Source organism: Chelonia mydas, chromosome 14, assembly GCF_015237465.2.
Source record: "Chelonia mydas isolate rCheMyd1 chromosome 14, rCheMyd1.pri.v2, whole genome shotgun sequence".
Lineage (NCBI taxonomy): Eukaryota > Metazoa > Chordata > Testudines > Cheloniidae > Chelonia > Chelonia mydas.
This window is the reverse complement of record NC_051254.2, coordinates 31,920,609-31,941,552: the sequence shown is the minus strand read 5'-3', so window position 1 is coordinate 31,941,552 and position 20,944 is coordinate 31,920,609. Positions and strand designations below refer to the sequence as shown.

Here is a 20,944-nt window from a genome sequence, read left to right as displayed (position 1 = left end):
TGGAAGATGGGAGACATTCCAGAAGACTGCAAAAGGGCAAATATAGTGCCAATGTATAAAAAGGGAAATAAAGACAACACAGGGACATACAAACCAGTCAGCTTAACTTCTGTACCTGGAAAGATAATGGAGCAAATAATTAAGGAATCAATTTGCAAACATCTAGAAGATAATAAGGTGATAAGTAACAGTCAGCATGTCAAGAACAAATAGTGTCAAACCAACCTGATAGCTTTCTTTGACAGGGTAACAAGCCTTGTGGATGGGGGAAGCGGTAGATGTGGTATATCTAGACTTTAGTAAGACTTTTGTTATAGTCTTGCGTGACCTTCTCATTAACAAACTAGTGAAATACCACCTAGATGGAGCAACTATAAGGTGGGTGCATAACTGGTTTGATAACCATTTCAATTTATCAGTGGTTCACAGTCATGCTGGAAGGGCATAAAGAGTAGGGTTCCACAAGGATCAGTTTTGGGTTCTGTTCAATATCTTTATCAATGATTTAGATAATGGCATAGAAATGATTAGGGGTCTAGAGCACATGACTTATGAGGAGAGGCTGAGGGAGCTGGGATTGTTTAGTCTGCAGAAGAGAAGAATGAGGGGGGATTTGATAGCTGCTTTCAACTACCTGAAAGGGGGTTCCAAAGAGGATGGCTCTAGACTGTTCTCAATGGTAGCAGATGACAGAAAGAGGAGTAATGGTCTCAAGTTGCAATGGGGGAGGTTTAGATTGGATATTAGGAAAAACTTTTTCACTAAGAGGGTGGTGAAACACTGGAATGCGTTACCTAGGGAGGTGGTAGAATCTCCTTCCTTAGAGGTTTTTAAGGTCAGGCTTGACAAAGCCCTGGCTGGGATGATTTAACTGGGACTTGGTCCTGCTTCGAGCAGGGGGTTGGACTAGATGACCTTCTGGGGTCCCTTCCAACCCTGATATTCTATGATTCTATGAGAAAGTACACTTATAAAGTTTGCAGATGATACCAAGCTGGGAGGGGTTGCAAGTGCTTTGGAGGATAGGATTAAAATTGAAAATGATCTGGACAAACTGGAGAAAAGGTCTGAGCTAAACAGGATGAAATTCACTAAGGACAAATGCAAGGTACTCCACTTAGGAAGGAACAATCGGCTGCACACATACAAAATGAGAAATGACTGCCTAGGAAGGAGTGGACCACAGGTTAAATATGAGTCAACAGTGTAACACTGTTGCAAAAAAAGCGAACATCATTCTGGGATGTATTAGCAGGAGTGTTGTAAGTAAGAAACGAAAAATAATTCTTCCACTTTACTCCACGCTGATTAGGCCTCAACTGGAGTATTGTGTCCAGGTCTGGGCACCACATTTCAGGAAAGATGTGGACAAATTGGAAAAAGTCCAGAGAAGAGCAACAAAAATGATTAAAGGTCTAGAAAACATGACCTGTGAGTGAAGATTGAAAGAACTGGGTTTGTTTAGTCTGGAGAAGAGAAGACTGAGAGGGGACATGAGAACAGTTTTCAAGTACCTAAAAGGTTGTTACAAGGAGGAGGGAGAAAAATTATTCTCCTTAACCTCTGAGGATAGGACAAGATGCTATGGGCTTAAATTGCAGCAAGGGAGGTTTAGGATGGACATTAGGAAAAATTTTCTAACTGTCTGGGTAGTTAAACACTGGAATAAATTGCCTAGGAAGGTTGTGGAATCTTCATTATTGGATATTTTTAAGAGCAGGTTAGACAAACACCTGTCAGGGATGGTCTAGATGGTGCTTGGTCCTGCCATGAGTGCAGGGGATTGAACTAGATGGCCGCTCGAGGTCCCTTCCAGTCCTATGATTCTATTCTTCTAACAGCTGAACAGTACAACACTAACACTTCCTTATTTACTGTCTCCATAGGATGTAAAGGGCACACTGGCCAGGTGAGATTCCATGTTCAGTTTACCATGAATTTATATCAAGCCCATTGCAAGGGTGCCTGTGCTGAGTGTCGATAACTGGACTGTGTTCTCCGTAGGAGTGAGCAGGTGAGGCTGCAGGGACCAGAGCTCAGTGCTGCTGAACTGAAGGATGCATACAGAGTCCCCGGCATGATGGAAGTGCTGAGGGAATTCACAGGTAAGTTAACACTAATGCAGCAGGGGCTCTGTAGGTTTTTCTTATCTGCAACCTGAAAAGCACCCATGTTTCCCCATTCCTAAATCCAAGTGCCAGGTTCCTCTGGGCTCTTCCAGCCAAAGGTACTAAAAGTGCTACGATAGATAGAGGCCAATACGTTAATACTGGGCCCCCTATGGAAAAGGGGCACTTACATTCAGGGACTCCGCCTTTGATAATTTAACACTGAAAAAGCCTGTGAAGTAAATGTACCAACTCCTGCAGTGACATTGGAACAATTGGTACAGTGGGGGTGCTCAGAGTCATTGAATCAAACTGTAAACCCTCTATATGATGGAAACCACTTCAAGCCAGGGGTTCCTGCCTCACCCCCAGCACTTCTAGTTCCAGCACATCTGCATTGCTGGTAAAAATCCAATCACTGCTCGGTCCCCAGGGGCTGTGAACTGTTAGCATTACATGTCATTCAGAAAGGGAACAACACTTGGCTCTTATATGGAGTTATTCAGCCACAACTTGCATAGTGCTTTACAAGGAGGAAGTTTTCATTGTCCCAGCGTTCCAGAGGGGAAACTGAGGCACAAAGACATGCCCAAGGTCAGACCAGAGCCAGGAACAGAACTAAGGTCTCCTGGTTTGTTGCCCCAGGCACTGGCCACTACTGCCTCCTATAGAAGCAGTGATGGTTGCCATATTCAGCATTGACAAGACATCTCAAAGTCACCAACATGTGCCATATAAGTGGCTGTCAGGAGTGGGGCAGATGGAACAGCTGGGGGCATTGTCCCAGGCCTGGCACTCCCGGCAAGAATGAGCAGCAGCTTGTGGCAGCTGCCTGCAGTACTGGAAGAAACAGGCTGCTCAGACTCCTGCCTACAACACCAGCTGACTGCTGCAGTTCCGCTTTCCTGGCAGCCCCTGCCTGCCCCTGGAGACAGGATGTGAGAGGCCAGTGCCAGCTAGCCTGAGCCAAGGGTCAACCCTGCCTGTCCCCTCTCCTTTCCCCTGGCCTGAGGAGAACCTCAGACACCACAGAGGGGTCCAGGGAGGAGCCACCCCAGCTAAATGGTCCAGCTCTGAGACTTTTCACTAGAGCTGGTCAAAAATGCTATGCCCCTTCTTCCAACACCAATGTCCTGTTCTGCCATGAGTGTCGTCCCCCTGCCAGGCGATAGCAGATCGCAGAGCATTGCAGGTTGGCTTCCCAGTGCAGGAGAAATAAGTGACTTGGAGCCTGGGTCTATTCTGAGTGTAACTTGATTTTTTTCATTTTTACCAGATTTTTTGTTTTTTCAGTTAAACAAAACCTGAGAAAAAGTTGTTCATGTTTTCACTGAAAACTTTTGAAAGAAGGAAACAACAACAAAAGATTTAGCTTTTTATTTAACCAGTTCTTTTTTTGCCTTCCCCTTCATCCGTGTAAATGAGGCGGAAAGGAGGGAGACGGGTTATTGTCGCAGGGGAAAGCCTGAGGTCAGAGTTAAGGATTTGCACTGGAGTGCAATGGTGGGAGTGTGCCACTGCACAGGCTGGAGCTGTGAAAGTGCTGCCCGGGATGTGCACATTAAGATTTGCTTCCCTTCAGAACCCTTCTCTGGGCATTCCCTTGTGTTCAGGGATTGGGTGGTTTGATGCTCCCCTGTCCAATTCAGCAGATGTCACCGTTCTGAGTGCGGTTTCTCTTTGTGGGAAGTGCCTTGGTTCTATGCATGAAAGTGGTGAAGTGGAACCCTCAATAACATTGTTATTCTCTTGGGATACTGCTAAGGAGGAGTTACAGCTGTTGCCTTAGAGGGGGGCCTTCTGCTCCCCATCCCATCCATCACACCGGGCTGCCCATCATGGCGGGGGCATTAAAAGTGGTACCTGAAGTAGTGCCAGGAACACGGGACTGTGAGCAAGTGGCAGCAGCATCAGCTGCCTCCCACAGGATCCCTCACTGCTCCAGAATATTCTCGTGTGACCTGAGCCCCTTGTCCCTCCCACCCACGCACCAAGATGAGCCTCCTGGGGCATATGCACTGACTCCGTAAGTGCTTCGGGGCTGGAGCACCCACAGGGAAAAAATAGAGGGTGCTCAGCACCCATTGGCAGCCCCGTGGATCAGCATCTATCCCTTTTCCCCAGCCCCTCCCACCCACCGTGATCAGCTGTTCAGCTGGTGGTGCTGGGTGGGAGGAGGAGGAGGAGCAGGGGTGGGAAGAGATGGGCAGAGGGGGCAGACTGGGGGCAGAAAGAGGCAGGGCAGGGGTGAGAGCTTGGGGGAAAGGGTGGAGTGGGGGCAGGGCCTGGGGTGAAGCGGGGGTCGAGCACCCTCCAGGAACAGAGGAAGTTGGCACCTATGCCCTTGGGCCTGGGCATGGCTGAGCTCTGAGCCTGTCATGATCCTGAGCCTCTCTCCTTGGTTCTTCATTTAGGAAAGGGCCAGCCTCCTGCCACCCCCAGGAACCACATCCTGGGCAGCGCCCCCAAACCCCCCCCCCCCCCCAGCCCTGAGAGACTCTCTGGCTGCTCTGGCCCAGGGTCTCCAGCAGGGCCACTGCCAGAGCTCCAAGCCCCTGACCCAGCCTGGCCTGTTGTCCCAGCGCTGACCCCTCCCCTGCAGGTGGGGACGCTGCAGGTCTCAATGGCTGAGCCCCTCCTTCTACCGCTGCCTCTGGTGCTGCGCTCGCAGGCTCAGCCCGTGCCAGGGCCAATGTGGCGCTGCTGGGGCTGCTCCTCCCTCAGCACCTGGGTTCTCTGTGTCTGGGGCAAGTGGCTGGGCGAGTGGGCAGGGGCCTGCTCAGAGACACACGCCCCTGTGCTGCACCCAGAGGGCAGAGACCAGCCAGCGCCGGGCAGCAAAGTGCCACCACACTGGGATTAACCCTTTCCTCCCACCCACCCCACCAGCCCCTGACTGGTCAGTGCCACTCGACTGCCTGCGCTCTGACCCCAGGGACCCGGGTCCAGCAGCTCAGGGGAGTCGCTGGGTGAATGTGTGGGGTAGAGTAACCAGGGCTTCCTGTGCCCCAGGGTCTCCATGTGCAATGGGGAAGGCCCCACACTGTCACACAGCTCTTAGGGGCTGGGCAGTGAGCGTTATTATTGATATAGTGCCCACGTGTGAGCCGGGCACTGCAGAGGCATAACAAGGGGCTGCCAGCCCTGAAGGGCTCCTGGTCTGAGTGCAGACAAGGACCAGCTGCGGGAGCAGCAAATGCTGAGGTGGAGAGTGAGGGTCCCAGTGTGCCTGTCCGGCTGGGTCTGAGCAAATAATGTAGTGACACTGCTGGCTCCGTGCCAGGCACTGGGAGTGGGGAGGGGGTGTCACAATTCAACATCCAACCAGCAGGAGGCTCTGTACCCCCAGGGCACGGACAGAGCAGAGGCAGCCTGTGGTCAGAGGAGCAGGCTCAGGCTGAGGGGGAGCTGGAGGCTGCCGGGGATGGGAGCAGCCTGGGAGCTGGAACAGGGAGGCCAGGAGCTAGGTGGCAGGCACAACACCCTGTGCTCAGTTGCTCCAGGTGCTCACTCAGTGATGTAGGAGCTGTTGGGATCAGACACTTCGATGAGGGGCCCACACAGACAGACGAGAGAGTGAGGCTCTGTCTGCATGGGGAAGGGGCAGCAGTTCTGTTAAATGCGTGCCAGTTTTGCAGACTCATTATGGTGTCTCGAGCCCCCCCCCCCCCCCAGCTACCTCAGGGTTGCCATGCAAGCACCCTGCATCAGTTTACCCTCTTCAGCACTCCTTTAATTACTCCACACAGACCACAGTCCTCTGTTTCAGGAGCAGTCTGGGCCTGATCTCCCCATGGCAGGGTGTCTTTAATAACCTGGCACTCCCCTGTTCTCTGAGTGTTCTGGGAAACTCGACCAGTCTCCCCATCCTTGCTCTTGGAGGCAGCCCTATCTTATAGGCCCGTCCTGCCCACAGTCAGTGCACAGCACTGGACCAGCCCTGCAGCATCTTCTCTGCCGCTGCCTGCAGTAGGTGATTCTGTCAAGTCACTGGCCCTCCTCAGGGTGTCGCTGTGGGTGCCTGGGCACTCCCAGCAATGGGAGCTGGAACACCCTTGGCTGTTGCTGGCCCTCCAGACACCAGCTTGGGAGAGTGAATGTCCCACAGTCATGGAGCTTGTCTGTGCCGTGCTGCTCTGTCAGCCCCCCAGGCGAGTCTCAGAGCCGGGGTGACAGACATCGGCTTGTGGGGTTTGCGCTACAGCATCAAACACAACTGTGTAGATGTTGTGTCTGGGGCTGGAGCAGGCACCCTACCCCCTGGTGCCTGCCCCTTTCTTCTCCCACCCTGGACACCACCACTCCCCTTGATGCAGTCCTCTTCCCTCTCCCCACCCCAACCCCCTGATGCCTGACCCTTCCCTCGCACCCTGACCCCCTGCTACCTCCCCCCACCCCTTCCCTCGCCTTCTGCCTCCCTGAAACCTGCACCCCTCACCCCCGCCCTTCTAGTCCCCTGGTGTCAGCCCCTCTGCTCACTCCTCCTCTGGCCCCCTGAGGCCCATCTCTACTATTGCCCCCATCTGCCTCCATGGTGCCTGCCCCTTCCTTTGCCCCCTCTGCCTGCCTGGTGGAAACCCCTTCCCTTGCCCCCCTTTGGGTCCCCTGGTCCAAGCCCTTCCCCTCATCCCATCTCTGCCCCACTGGTGCCCACATCTCCACACCTCTCTGCCCCTCTAGGGCCTGCCCTTCTTCATATCCCACTTTCTACCCCCTGTGCTCACCTGTTCCCCCACTCCCACCATGCCCCCTGGTGCCCACCCTCTCCTCTCTCCCCTCCTTGCATCTGCCCCCTGCTCAACCCCCCTCCATCCCTTTTGATGCCTACCCCTTCCCCCGCTCCACCTCTGTCTTCCTGGCACCCACCCCTCATGCCCCTCTCCCCCTTGATAACTGACCTTTCCCTTGCTCCCTTATTGCCCCCTGGGGTCTGCCCCACCCCTTGCCTCCTCATTCCCCTCTGGCACCTGCCCTACCCCTCACACCTCTTTGTCCCCTGTCACCTGTGCCTTCTCCCATCCCTTCCTTTTCCTCAGGTGCCCACCTGTCCGCTCACCCTCTGCAGCACCCTAGAACCTGCTCTTCCCTTCACACACCCCCGCCTCCTCCTGGTGCCCGTTCCTTCCCTTGGCCCCCCACTGCCCTTGTGTCCCGGAGTCCCCGGGCGATGCTCTGGAACTGCTCCCTACGAAGCCAGTCAGGACTCTGGGGAAGTCTCCTTTCTGTGAGCAGACTGTCTGCAGGACACAACGCTCACACAACTTCCACCTTCCTGGGTCTGATCTCGGAGCATTCAGCATCCTCTGCCCCTCCGTGCGCTGCCCACAGCGAGTCCACCCAGGCGGGCTCCTGGGGAAGCCAGAGGGTCCTGCACCCCAACTTCGCAGTCAGACGTGACTCTTAGCCAGCCAGTAAAACAGAAAGTTTATTAGATGACAGGAACATGGTCTAACACAGAGCTTGTAGGTGCAGAGAACAGGACCCCTCAGCTGGGTCCATTCTGGGGGGCAGTGAGCCAGACAACCACGTCTGCACTTCACTCCATGTCCCCAGCCAGCCCCAAACTGAAAACTCCCTCCAGCCCCTCCTCCTCTGGGCTTTGTCCCTTTCCCGGGCCAGGAGGTCACCTGAGTCCTTTGTTCTCCAACCCTTTAGCTCTCACCTTGCAGGGGGGAAGGGCCCAGGCCATCAGTTTCCAGGAAACATGGTGTTGGCCATTGTCTGTGTCCAGACCCCTGCACACACCTGCCCTCTAGGGCTCTGCAACTATCATACACCCTTATCCCACCACCTAGATACTTAAGAACTGCATAGGAGAAACTGAGGCACCCCCACAATATTCAGAGGAAACATTAAGAACAGTCCCGCTTCGTCACATCTTGTGCCTGCTCCTCTCCTCTGCCCCTCCCCTGTGTCCCTCCACCCCCTCTGTTCCTGTCACCTGCCCCTCCCCTTTCCACTCACAGCATCAGCCTGGCCCCCCCCTGCGCCTACTGGCACCTTCCCACCCCTACCTTTCCCCCCCTCCCCCCACCGTCCTTTCCCCCTCATTGTCTCCTCACAGGCAGACAGGCCCTGACTCCCCTCAGGCAATAACACTCCCACCCCTCAGCGATTAGCCTGGATGCAGGTTAATTTCGCTTTGATCCCAGTGACCAGCCCCTGCCCCCGGCTCTGACTCTGTGACTCTCTCCCCAGTGGATGAGACTCTGGATCCAGACACGGCAAATCCCAACCTCGTCCTGTCTGAGGATCAGAAAAGTGTGAGACTCGGAGACAAACGACAGGATCTGCCCAACAATCCTGAGAGATTTGATACAGGCCCCAATGTCTTGGGTTCTGAGGGGTTCACGGCGGGAAGCGTTACTGGGAGGTGGAGGTGGGAGACAAGCCTGAGTGGGCTCTTGGGGTTTGCAGGGAATCTGTGAGCAGGAAGGGGAAGGTCTTCCTCTCCCCTGAGGATGGATACTGGGCTGTGTGGCTGAGGGGTAAGAAATACGAGGCTCTTATCAATCCCTTGAGCCTCCTCCCCGTGAGCATCAGGCCCGGCCGAGTGGGGATTTTCCTGGACTATGAGGCGGGCGAGGTCTCGTTTGACAATGTGACTGACAGGTCCCATCTCTTCACTTTCACTGGCACCTTCTCCGGGACGCTCTGCCCTTATTTCTGTCCTGGTCTCAACACTGGGGGTGAAAACGCGGCTCCCCTGATCATCTGCCCGGTGATCATCCAGCTCAGGCCAGAGGGAATCTCTGTCCCTGACAGTGACACCTGCGGCAGAGACTGGTCCCTCCCAGCGCTGACCAGCCCCCAAGTCTATTCTCCTGGGGATGGCCTAAAGGGCATCATCTGCCTGCCCCCTCCACTCCCTCCGCTCTCAGTTCCCAGCACCAGGCTTGTGAGCTGGGGGAGGGGAGAGAGGTTGAGAAGGGGGTGCGGGAAGCAGGCTGCAGGGGCAGAGGGGCGTGGGTGCAATGTCAGGGGTGGCACGGTGGTGTGGGGAGGGGCCTGAAGCATCAGGAAGGGAAGAGCCCAGATCACAAGGGGAAGGGATGTAATTAGAGGGGGTGGGGAGACAGACCACATGTGGGACAATCCCCTGGTCTAAATGACAGCGGTGAGGAGAGGGGCTCAGTGAGTGTGAGGGGGCCAGTGAGCGCCTGGGGAATTTCCTGCCCTGGGGGAGTCTCTGCCCATGGAGGGGAGTGATACGGCCACAGGGGGCAGCATGGGGGCAGAGGTGAGAGCACCGGGGCCCTGCTTCAGGGGCTGCTCCGTGCTGCAGACTCAGCAGTGTGGGGGGAGCTGGTCCCAGCGTGATGGAAGGAAGGGTGGGAAGTGGGGATTCAGTAGCTGGGCCAGGGGTAGGGGAGTGAGAGCCCAGCCCCAGGGCTGTGTGAGCAGGCTGGGTACAGGCACCACTCATGGGAAGGATCCCAGGTAATTTCCCCCGCCCCCTCTGCATTTCCTTGCTCCACACACCCCTGCCCCTGGTGCAGTGTGTGACATGGCTCCCAGCATAGGATAATACTGGTAAGAAATACTGACAGACAGCTACTGATTTTTGCTGCCCCTCACCTTTCCCCACCCCCTGGCCCAGGTGTAGCAGATGGTGGGGGACAGGGATCATTCACTCCTCTCAGAATTTCTACCCTGTGAAATCTCAATGTAAAATATGGAGCAAAAGAAAGAATTTAAAAAAAAAATTGTTCCAATTTAGGAAATGTCAGTACAGTAACAAGAATATTTTAATATCCTTTTCAACAGTATTTCCAAAACAAGCATCTAAACATATTTTTAGAAACAGAATTATTTACATTTATTTTGTGATTCTTCCCTGAAATCTCCATTAAAGATTAACTTCTCTCAATGGCATCATTTGAATTTAAAGAGTTTCATTTCAAGAAATGCAAAATATTTATCCTAACCAAATAATTATAAAATTTTCAGATGGGGTTGTTCAGTTACAATGTACATGAGTCTAAACATCACAGATACACACATGTGCTGCTGCTCTCTCTCTCTCTCTCTCTCTCTCCTTACTGTCTTGACTGGATCCCTCTGGAAGGCAGGGCACATGCACCCACCTCCTGCAGGACTCACACTGCAACTTTGCAAAGTAACAGGTGAAAAAATGATGACACAGAATTAATTAACCAAATATTTCAATGAACTCACACAAGATTATATAATGATATTCCTAGAACTTCTGTTAAATTAATTCATGTGATTTGTAACTTTCTAGCTACATATAATCAGTAATTAAGATATGACTCTCCCTTTCTTGTTCTCCTTCTCACAAATGAACAAAACATGGTCATAGAATATCAGGGTTGGAAGGGACCTCAGGAGGTCATCTAGTCCAACCCCCTGCTCAAAGCAGGACCAATCCCCAATTTTTGCCCAAGATCCCTAAATGGCCCCCTCAAAGATTGAACTCACAACCCTGCGTTTAGCAGGCCAATGGTCAAACCACTGAGCTATCCCTCCCCCCCACAAGGTCCCCATCCTCAAATGTTAATTTCCTATGTATAGAAATCTCTTCTATCAAATCCTTTCTCGTTTGTTTCTCTTTAAAAATATTATTTGCAGCCAATGTACTGCCAGTGTCCACTGCTGATTTCATTGGTCTCTTTGTGTTCTTGGTTATCAGGACACAAAAAATGTAGATTGATTCAGAAATAGAGAAGGGATTGTATTTCTTAACTGATTAATCACAAATTAACTTAACTGTATTAAAAAGACCCTGGCTCTTAAATATACTTACCATGCAATTCAGTGAAACTTAATGGGGAAACCTTTCTTCTCAGTCACACATGATGCTTTTGTTGTCATGTGTGGTTTAGCGCACAAAGAAAATAAAGTTGTTCCAGGAAATTCAGCCCAATTGCTCTGGGTTCCGTCCACCACCTTCTGGAATGCTCTGTATAAATAGTGATGGATTGGTCTAAATTTCTTGAAATCAGTGATTGAAACTAATTTCTTGAAGAGCTAGCTGAGCAGAGTATGAGGGGAGGCTCATCACATGGCATTGCTAGGACTACTTTCTGTTTTAAACCTGATACGGTATGAACATTTTCAATGTAATAATTCAATTTTCAAGATTATTCACAATATGCAATTTATGGCAGAGCACCCTCCACTTACTTTGATTATTTGAAAATAAACACCCTTAAATTATCTTGTGATGGATTCATTTGGCTTTTCATCCAGTCTGTGGTCTCTAGGTGGCCTAGGCTGGTGAAGCTCTGTGTTATTCCCAGTTTTTCACATTGAGAAAGATTAAGCTGAAAATACATTATTTTTCCATAAAATTTCCTTCAGAAATACTGGTGTTCCTTTTCCTATTTCTCACTGAAATTGTGAGTAATTACTGGGGTTTCTTATCCAGTGTTATTGTGTTATTGCATGGGAAAATATGTTGGTAAGCTGGTTAATGTACAAAACAATTGTTGGTATCTGAGGAGACATAACAATGTGTTGTCACTAACAATGTACAGTACAAACTGTCCTGAGGACAATGGTGGCGATGTTCATTGATAAATAGCTGACTGTGAATGGGCTCCCTCTTCAGCTCCTGGAGCCCCTGGCTGGCAGGCTTCTTTGGGAAGTAAGCAGCCGGCACAGACCACCAGGCTACCTGCACCACATGTCTTTATTACTCTTTATGCTCCAGGTACATCACAGCAAAGCAGGGCTGGAACACCCAAGGGAAAAAATTAACAGGTGCTTAACACCCACCAGCAGCCAACCCCCCATCCCTCTCTCCCTCCCTCCCCCCAGTGCCTCCCACTCACTGTGGATCAGCTGTTCTGCAGCATGCAGGAGGCGCTGTGAGGAAGGGGGAGGAGCAGGGACAGGATGTGCTCGGGGGAGGGGGTGGAATTGGGTGGGAAGGGGGCGGAGCAGGGCTTTGTGGAAATGGGCAGAGTGAAGGTTGAGCACCCCCGGGCCAAGTTGGAAGCTGGCACCTGTGCCCTGGGGTGGAAGGGACTTGACGGCTGCATTCCTGCTCACACCTTTTCTTGTCTAAAGCAGACTTGCCTGCAGAGCAGACTCCATCTTGGCCACAAGGGCAACAAAGTTACACTGAAACCAGAGAACATGACCCAGAGCACTCAAAGGTCTCCTTTGAGATCTAAGAGGGACCCAAACCAAGCACAAACTGCCTGATGGAACCAGGCGCGTGATCACTGAAAGGGCCTTAAATGCCACATCGCTGGACAGTTTCCTGTCCCTCAAGAAGCCAGACCTATTTTAATCTACAGTCTGTGCGCTGAGAATTTCAAACTTACCCAGCAGGGCAGTGATAGAACTGGGAGTAGAATCCAAGTCTCCTGATTGTTAGTCCAGCCGCATAACCACTAGACCATGCTGACTCCAAGGGAGCAACTTCTCTTTACATCCCCCACCAAGTCTTTGGTGTCTCTGCTTCTCTCACCATCTCCCTCCGTGCCCCTGAAGCCACCATCCTTTCCACACCATCTCCTGTCTTCATGTCTCTGCGCACTACCCGTGCCTGCTAGTGTTCTTGGGCAAAGAGGTCACCCCTAGGCACGCAAGCGGCTGACTCCCTGCGTGCATTGTGTTCACAGCTGAAGGCTGCAGATAATTGTGTGAGGTTCAGAGAGGAGATGGGCAGACAAATAGCTCCTCTGATGCTGCCTGGCAGCTGTCTCCCCACTCCCCAGCAGCAATGGGGGCTTCCTGCAGTCAGGGAAGGTATTTGAGGTTCCCCAGCACCTGCTTCTCCTCTGCTCTGCCGTCCAGGAAAGACCAGGTCACTCTGCAGCTGAAGTTCCCACCCCCCACTTTTCACATCACCATTTCCTCCAAGTCCTGGATCCATAGAGCTTGAACCCTATTTGCCAAGCCATCGCATGGCTCCCAGTCCTCTCCATGTTGTCCAGTAGCAGTTTCCCCTGCGTGACAGCCAGTCCATGGGGTGCAGTCTGCGGGAGGCAGCAGGACCATGCAGTTACCAGCAACCGGGGCTGAAGTCATGGAGGGCTTTGGAAGTCACAGATTCTGTGACCTCTGTGACAAAATTGTAGCCTTACTCATGATCATATAATTAATGTAACTAAGCTTTCTCTCACCTGCCCTCTCAGCAACTACACACTGCAAACACTTCAAAGTATCCCCATTCCACCATAAAATATGCATAGAGGGGGGAGGAGCACTCAGGAATCACATAGAAACCATGTGGCCTAATGGAGAGACAACTGGACTGGGACTATTCCTGGCTCTGCCACTGGCCTGCTGGATGACCTTGAGCAAGTCACTTTACCACTCTGTGTCTCAGTTTCTCATCTGTAAAATGAGGATAATAATGTAAAGTTCTTTGGGATCTATTTATCAAAAGTGCTACATAATGGATACATAAAAGCTAGGTTTTATCAAAAGTGCTACATAATGGATACATATGTAATGGATACATAAAAGCTAGGTTTTTTGGTCATTACCTAGCCACAGAAGCAATGAACTGCATTCTGAAATGAGAACTACAGCTGCCTAAACAACCACTAACTCCTACAACAAACATTTCTCTTTCTGTTAAAAAAACTCAGAAATTAAATGGCAAAAAAATTCATTAATGCAGAATTGAGGTTTAGCAGATTACTCTTGGGGGAATTCTGCACCACTGCGCAATACAAAATTTTAGCAGAATTAATGTTCTGCACAGAATTTCCTTTTTCCCTTGCAGAAATGAGCTGAAGAAGTGCTGGCTTCCACTAGGGGCCACTGGACCTGGCAGAGCCCAGCTCCCCAGCCTGTAAAGGGAAGACACTGCCTGGGGGAGGGGGATGGAGCTGGAGGCTTCCTGGCAGGTGGAGTTCTCAGCACACCCTGAAGGAAGGAGGCGGCATGCAGGAAACTCCATAGAAACCCAGGACCCAGCATCAGCCTGTTTCTCCCTCTGGATCCCTGGACTCTTGGAGGCAAGGGGTGAGAGTGTCTGGACTGGTGGGGGTGGGCCTGCGGTTGGATTCTGGGGGTAGGGGATGTGAGTGTCTGGGATTGGGCGGGGGGGGGCAGAGAAACAGGAACTGGATTGTCATGAGGGTTTCTTTAACTCTCTGCTCCTGTAGGAGTTTTTGTTGTTATCTGTGCTGTTACAGACATAGCTGCTGACAGGTATTTTGAAATAAATTAGCAAAATAATTGAAATTGGCTTGATTATATAGTGTTATTTTGACAAATAAAATATGTAGAATTTTGCAGAATTTTAAAATATTGTGCACAGAATTTTTAAATTTTTGGTGCAGAATTCCCCCAGGAATACCAGCTGTATCTCAGCATCTTCCCGAAATTTGAGTTCAACAAAACTCAAACCTCTGAAATACAGCAAATGAAGAGTTAAAATACACACCAATGCAACCTTAACTCTGCCCTCTTTAAGTGATGACCCAATAATGCACATCCCTGCACTCTGCCTCTGTAGATAGTGCATGTCACTCAGGGAATAGGACACCTGACAACTGTAGCACAGAGTCAAGAAGTCAAGAAGAGTCAGAGAAAGAAGTCCAGAGGGAGGTTCCAGGCTCCCCAAAATTAGTGGAACAAATTATTAAACAATTATTTTAGCAGCATCTAGAGCATAATAGATTTATCAGGAAGAGCCAAAAGGGATTTGTCAGGAACAAATTATACCAAACCAACCTAATTTCCTTTCTTACATGGTTACTGGCCTAATGGATACGGGGAAAGCTGTAGAATGGGATATGTCTTGATTTTAATAAATTTTTGACATTGTCTTACATGACTGAGGAAATATGGTCGAGATTAAATTATGATAAACTGGGGGCACAACTGGTTGAAAGAGGATAATCAAAGAGTAAATATTAATAGTTCACCGTCAAACTGGGAGGAAGTACCTAGGGGGTCTCACAGGGGTATGTCTTGGGTCCAGTACTATTCAACATTTTCATTAATTACTTGGACAATGGAGTGGAGAGTACGCTTATGAAATTTGAAGATGACATCAAAATGGAAGGGGTTGCTAGCACTGTAAAGGACAGAACTAGAATTCAAAACCACCTTGATAAATTCGAGAATTCACCTGAAATCAACAAGATGAAATTCAGTAAACACAAGTGTAAAGTGCTACACTTAAGAAGGAAAAATCAAATACATAACTATCAAATGGGGAATAACTGACTAGGCAGTAGTACTGGGGGTTATAGTGGATCTGGGGGTTATAGTGGATCCCCAATTGAATATGAATGAACAAATGTAATGCAGTTGCAAAAAAAAAAAAAAAAAGGTTACTATCATACTGGGGTGTATTAACAGGACTGTCATATGTCAATTGTCCCCTTTTACTTAGCACTGGTGAGGCCTCAGCTGGAGTACTCTGTCCAGTGCTGGGTGATACACTTTAAGAAAGATGAGGACAAATTGGAAGGAGCCCAGAGGAGAGCAACAAAAATGATCAAAGGTTTAGAAAACTTGATCTATGAGGAAAGGTTAAAAAAACTGGGCATGTTTAGTCCAGAGCAGGGGTGGGCAAACTTTTTGGCCTGAGGGCTGCATTGGGTCATGATGACTTTATTTTTGATGAAAAAAATACTTGGCCTGTTTTTGAGATGGGTCCAGGAAAAAAGGAAAAATACAATTTTACCATTTTTTTAAAAAGTTTGGGTTTTGTTGAAAGACTGATGTGACTTGATTATACTTAGAAGGACCTTCAGCGAGAGACAATAACGGGTGCCAAAGGGAAATTCAGTTTAGTGGATAAAGGCGTAACATCAACCAATAGCTGGCAACTGAAGATGGTGAAATCAGATGAGAAATTAGGCATAAATTTTTAATAGTGAAGGTGATCAACCACTGCAACAAATTATCAATGGAAGTGGTGGACTCTCCATCTCTTGATCTCTTCAGATCAACACGGGATGACTTAATAGAAAATATGCTTTAGCCAAATACAGGTTATTGGGGTCAGGACAGGGTAACTGGATTATATTTAAGGGCCTATCACATACACAAGGTCAGACTGGATGATCTAATGGTCCCTTCTGGCATTAAGCTCCATGAAACAATGAAATTTAGGATCTCATCCCTCAAACACTCACACCTGTGTTTAACATGAAGTATCTGAGTGGGTCCATTGGCTTCATTTAATCTCTGTTACTGAGAGGTTTAAAAAAGTCTCTGAGGGTTTAGTGCTGGAGGGAAGGACTGGGTCTGTGCTATAATAAAATGATGAAAAGCCAGGATCTTTACATGCAGGAGCCAAAATGTAGACACCTAAATCAATATTCAGGTGCTTGAATAAGTGTTGGGCACTCAGAACTGAACCACATTGTTGCAGGCTAACCCAGTGTTGAAACTCTGTCCTCTTTCTGAGAGATCGGAACAGGGAACTGGGTCTGAACTAGATTGTTGTTTTTTAATATCATGTCTCTAGCATTTCCCCAGAACAGCAGAGCCTAGAACACCTGTCTGCAGGGAAAGAACCAGGGAGGAACCGGGCTGTGACTAAAGCCCCTTCCAAAATCTCCCCAGACGCTCTTCTCACCCTGACAGGCTGCAGAATAACATCCACATTTTGCTTCAGGACCTCACATCCCCTGAAGAGACAGGAAGGGAAATGGCTGCAGAGGAGCCGGTGACTTTTGAGGAGGTGTCTGTGTATTTCACCGAGGGGGAATGGACTCTGCTGGACCCCGGTCAGAGAGCCCTCTACAGGGACGCCATGCTGGAGAATTCTGAGATTGTGACCTTGCTGGGTAAGGATTCCTGTCCCCATGGGTATTAGAAGTTTGGAATGAGGGGGCGGGGGGTATCGGAAGCACCTGGGTTAGCTTCTGTGCAGGATTCTTCACTGGTCCCCCAGAATCAGGGGGATGTTGGGTCTACAAATTTACCCTAATTGTGAGCTCAGCCATGAAAAGTGAGTGACAGTTCATAGTCTCACAAGAGCCTATAACAACAAATGGGGATGGGAAAGGGAGACACAAAGACTGAACTGGTCCAAAGACTGAATTGATCCAAACAAAAAGGCCTATTGATATAATTCAAGAACCGTGTTAAGGTCATGCCTGGTAAACAAGACAGTGTGAGACCAAAAATCAATGAACTAAAATTAGTGTGTCTGAAATTAGGTCAAATTGGTGGACAAAATAATGGGGACAGTCTATTCCACCCACCTCTTCCTTCTGGGGTCCTTAAAGATAGAGACTCTGAGGTAAAAAATTGGCCATTGGAGTGAGCTTCACTGTCATGGCTGCCACCCCCATCATTTCCCAGGGCCCTGGACTTTATTCTAGTCCTAAAAAATGTCCTGACCACACTGGGCCAGAGAGAGGGAGCCAAATGGCATTGCCACCGGGGTGGTGGATCCTTCCCAAAAGGGAGGGAAGCAGGGTCCCCCACCCCCTCTGTGGCCCCACGACTTCCACCCAAGGCTCTGCCCCTGGCGAAGCCGGAAACCGCAGCAAGCCAGAAGCCGCAGACCCTACAGCTAAATAATAAATAAATAAATTAATAAATAAATAAACTGGCCATCCGGAAGTTCAGACTTGAAATTAGATGAAGGTTTCTAACCATCAGAGGACTGAAGTTCTGGAATAACCTTCCAAGGGGAGCAGTGGAGGCAAAAGACATATCTGGCTTCAAGACTAAGCTTGATAAGTTTATGGAGGGGATGGTATGATGGGATAGCCTAATTTTGGAAATTAATTGATCTTTGACTATTAGCAGTAAATATGCCCAATGGCCTGTGATGGGACACTAGATAGGGTGGGATCTGAGTTACGACAGAGAATTCTTTCCTGGGTGTCTGGCTGGTGAGTCTTGCCCACATGCTCAGGGTTTAGCTGATCGCCATATTTGGGGTCAGGAAGGAATTTTCCTCCAGGGCAAATTGGCAGAGGCCCTGGGGGTTTTTCGTCTTCCTCTGCAGTGTGGGGCACGGCTCACTTGCTGGAGGATTCTCTGCATCTTGAAGTCTTTAAACCATGAGTTGAGGACTTCAATAGCTCAGACCTAGGTCAGGGGTTTGTTACAGGATGGGTGGGTGAGATTCTGTGGCCTGCGTTGTGCAGGAGGTCAGACTAGACGATCATAATGGTCCCTTCTGACCTTCAAGTCTATGAGTCTATGAGTCCACCTGCCCAGGGACAGTGGGGTGGGCCAAGAGCAGGCCCCAGCCCACGTCCCCACCCCGTGGGCCCCCCACCCAGGGCAGGAGGGTCCGTGGCTCCCTACAGCTGCCTGCACGGCTCTTACTCTGACCCAGCTCCAGCCATGGGACGGGCCTTGGAGCTGCAGCCCAGCTATGGTACGAACCACACAGGGAGCCACGGACCTTCCATCCACCCTGGGCGGGAAGCCCGGGGGGCGGGGACACGGGCCAGGGCTGTTCTCGGTTCCCCACCCAACCCCCCACTGGGCAGGCGGAGGGTCCACGGCTCCCAGTAGATAGATGGTGGGCCCTGACTGCAACTGGAGATTTAAAAACCCAAATTTTGGTCGCTGTGTTTGAAAATCTTGGCTGAAACATTTTCCCATTCTGGCAGAATCTCTAGAGCATTTGTCTGCAGGGAAAGAACCTGGGGAGAATCAGGACATTAATTGGATTAAAGCCCCTTCTGAAACATCTCCCATTGTCCTTTTCGCCCTGACAGGCTGCAGAATCACATCCATGTTTCACTGGAGATCATCCCATCTTCCCAGGGGACAGGGACAGGAAATGGCTGCAGGGGAGCCGGTGACCTTTGAGGAGGTGGCTGTGTATTTCACGGAGGAAGAATGGGCCCTGATGGATCCAGGTCAGAGAGCCCTCTACAGGGTCATCATGTGGGAGAATTTTGAGAGTGTGACCTCACTGGGTAAGGATTCCTGTCCCCTCGGGTGTTAGAAGCCGGCCTCTGACCCCGCTGCTGTCTCAGGGATGGACAAGTGTCTCATGACTCAACTCTGCCTAAGTCCCCAGTGGCAAGATTTTCATATGTGCTTCACCTTCATGTGGCCAGTATTCTGCCTTGGCCAGCTGTGTTAGTGGGAGGCCCCAGATGGCTAGTGCATCGGAGTTCAAAGTGCTGTCCAGAGTGGTCACATTGGAGCAGTCTTGGATAGCTCTCGGAGGCCAATACCGTCGATTTGCGTCCACATTACCCCAAATTCGACCCAGCAAGGTTGATTTTAGCACTACTCCCCTCGCCAGGGACTAGTACAGAAGTCGATTTTAAGAGCCCTTTAAGTCAACGGAACAGGGTTGATTGTATGGACGTATCCATTTTAAAATAGACCTAATGAGGCTAAATTCAACCTAACCCCGCAGTGTAGACCAGGGCTAAGTTATTTGTCTTAGGGTGGAACCCAAGAAGGAACTTAGATGGTATGATGCTGAGCGTTACAGGACCCACACTGTGATCCACCAACCTGAGTTAGGTGCCAGATGTTCCTATACAATCAGTGGGGAAAGCTAGGCACCTAAAACTGTGATCCAACAAAACCATCTTTCTAAGCAAGGACCTGCCTATCAATCAATGGAAGATACCAACTAGCCAGATGTGTCCTAAGTCCAGGCTGCAGGAAGGAGATTAGCTCTGCTTAGCGATTCAGGAATGGGAACCTGCCTTGGGAGATGGCTTAGGTTCCTAAGGCGTTTCTTGCAGGAATGAGCTAGGTGCTTGCCTTACTCCCCACAAAATGCTTGGAGGAGAAGATGGTGATGCCTCTCTTATAACTTTCACCATGGTGTTTTCAGCAGTCATCTGGGACAGAGGCTGATTTAAGCAATAGGTTACATACCACAGTTAGTAGTTCTGTAATTTCATATCTGAGTTCCTTCAGAACTCTGGGGTGAATCCCATCTGGCCCTGGTGACTTATTACTGTTCAATTTATCAATTTGGTCCAAAACATCCTCTGATGATACCTCAATCTGGGGCAGTTCCTCAAACAGAGATATGAACTCTGCATATACTTCACTGGAGGTCTGAGCTCTGCAGGCTGCCTTAAACAATGGCTTCCCAGTCATCTCAGTAGGGTGTTAACCCCACAGGCCGTCTGAGGGCAATGGAAATACCAGGGCAGGGTGGGGTTCTTGAGCCTCCATGGGGACTGCATGGGTGACTGAGGGCTCAGTCTGGCCCATACTATGTAACTCTGTAAATCCATTAGATACACAAATTGCTGTGGATTCTCTGACCCATAATGAGTCTGAAGTGGGGATGGGGATCCTGTGCAACTGAGATTCTTGGTCCTTTGTGAATTTTTGTTATTAAAGAACAAAATGAGGAGAAAAAGAGGGAAGATGGAATAAAAATTTAAGAAAGTGCATCAGCTCCTGAGAGAGGAAGACCAGCTGCTTCTGCAGAGACTGGAGGAGGAGGAGGAGGAGAGGGGGACTTCACAGAGACTATGGAGAAAAGTAACTAAACTGTCTCAGCAAAGGTCCTCTCTGCAGAAGCTGAATTAGAGCATAATAGATAGAGGCAAAGTGTCAGCAACTGACTGCTGAGCAGCTGAAGAGGAGATGACATCAAAGATCTCTCCCTCCTCTACCCATTCCCCATCTCTGCATCAAGGCTTATGGCCAATGCTCCTGTTGTTGATTAAATTGAATTTAGCCTCCCCCTTTATCCCCATCCCATGTGAAGGGCCCTCATGCTGCAGGGAGGTGATGTCTGGCAGGTTAAAACTCAGGCTGCTCACAAAGCAAATATTGTGAGGTCTTGGAGTTACTATGATGCAGGTTATTAGTTCTTCCCTATCTCTCCTCCCTCTTGGACTTGCAGAGAACCCAGGCCAGGTACCTCTCCATGTCATTCATCTGGGTGGCTCTGTAGAAACCTACACTATGTTCTTTGTCATGGGAAACAG

The 20,944-nt window shown here is 49.9% G+C and overlaps 2 protein-coding genes across 3 annotated transcripts in view; one reads left to right on the top strand and one right to left on the bottom strand.

The window, feature by feature from the left end:
- The window catches only part of LOC102945825 (zinc finger protein 436), a 1,196,575-nt gene that overhangs the window by 901,948 nt on the left and 273,683 nt on the right, over nucleotides 1-20,944 (bottom strand). The gene's annotated exons all lie outside the window — the stretch shown is intronic.
- Nucleotides 432-20,392, top strand: LOC102931691 (erythroid membrane-associated protein-like). Its single transcript, XM_043528509.1, is given in 7 exon segments — nucleotides 432-451; nucleotides 2,005-2,105; nucleotides 8,307-8,459; nucleotides 8,462-9,029; nucleotides 16,620-16,843; nucleotides 18,743-18,946; nucleotides 20,349-20,392. Coding segments are annotated over 7 exon segments (1,314 nt in total).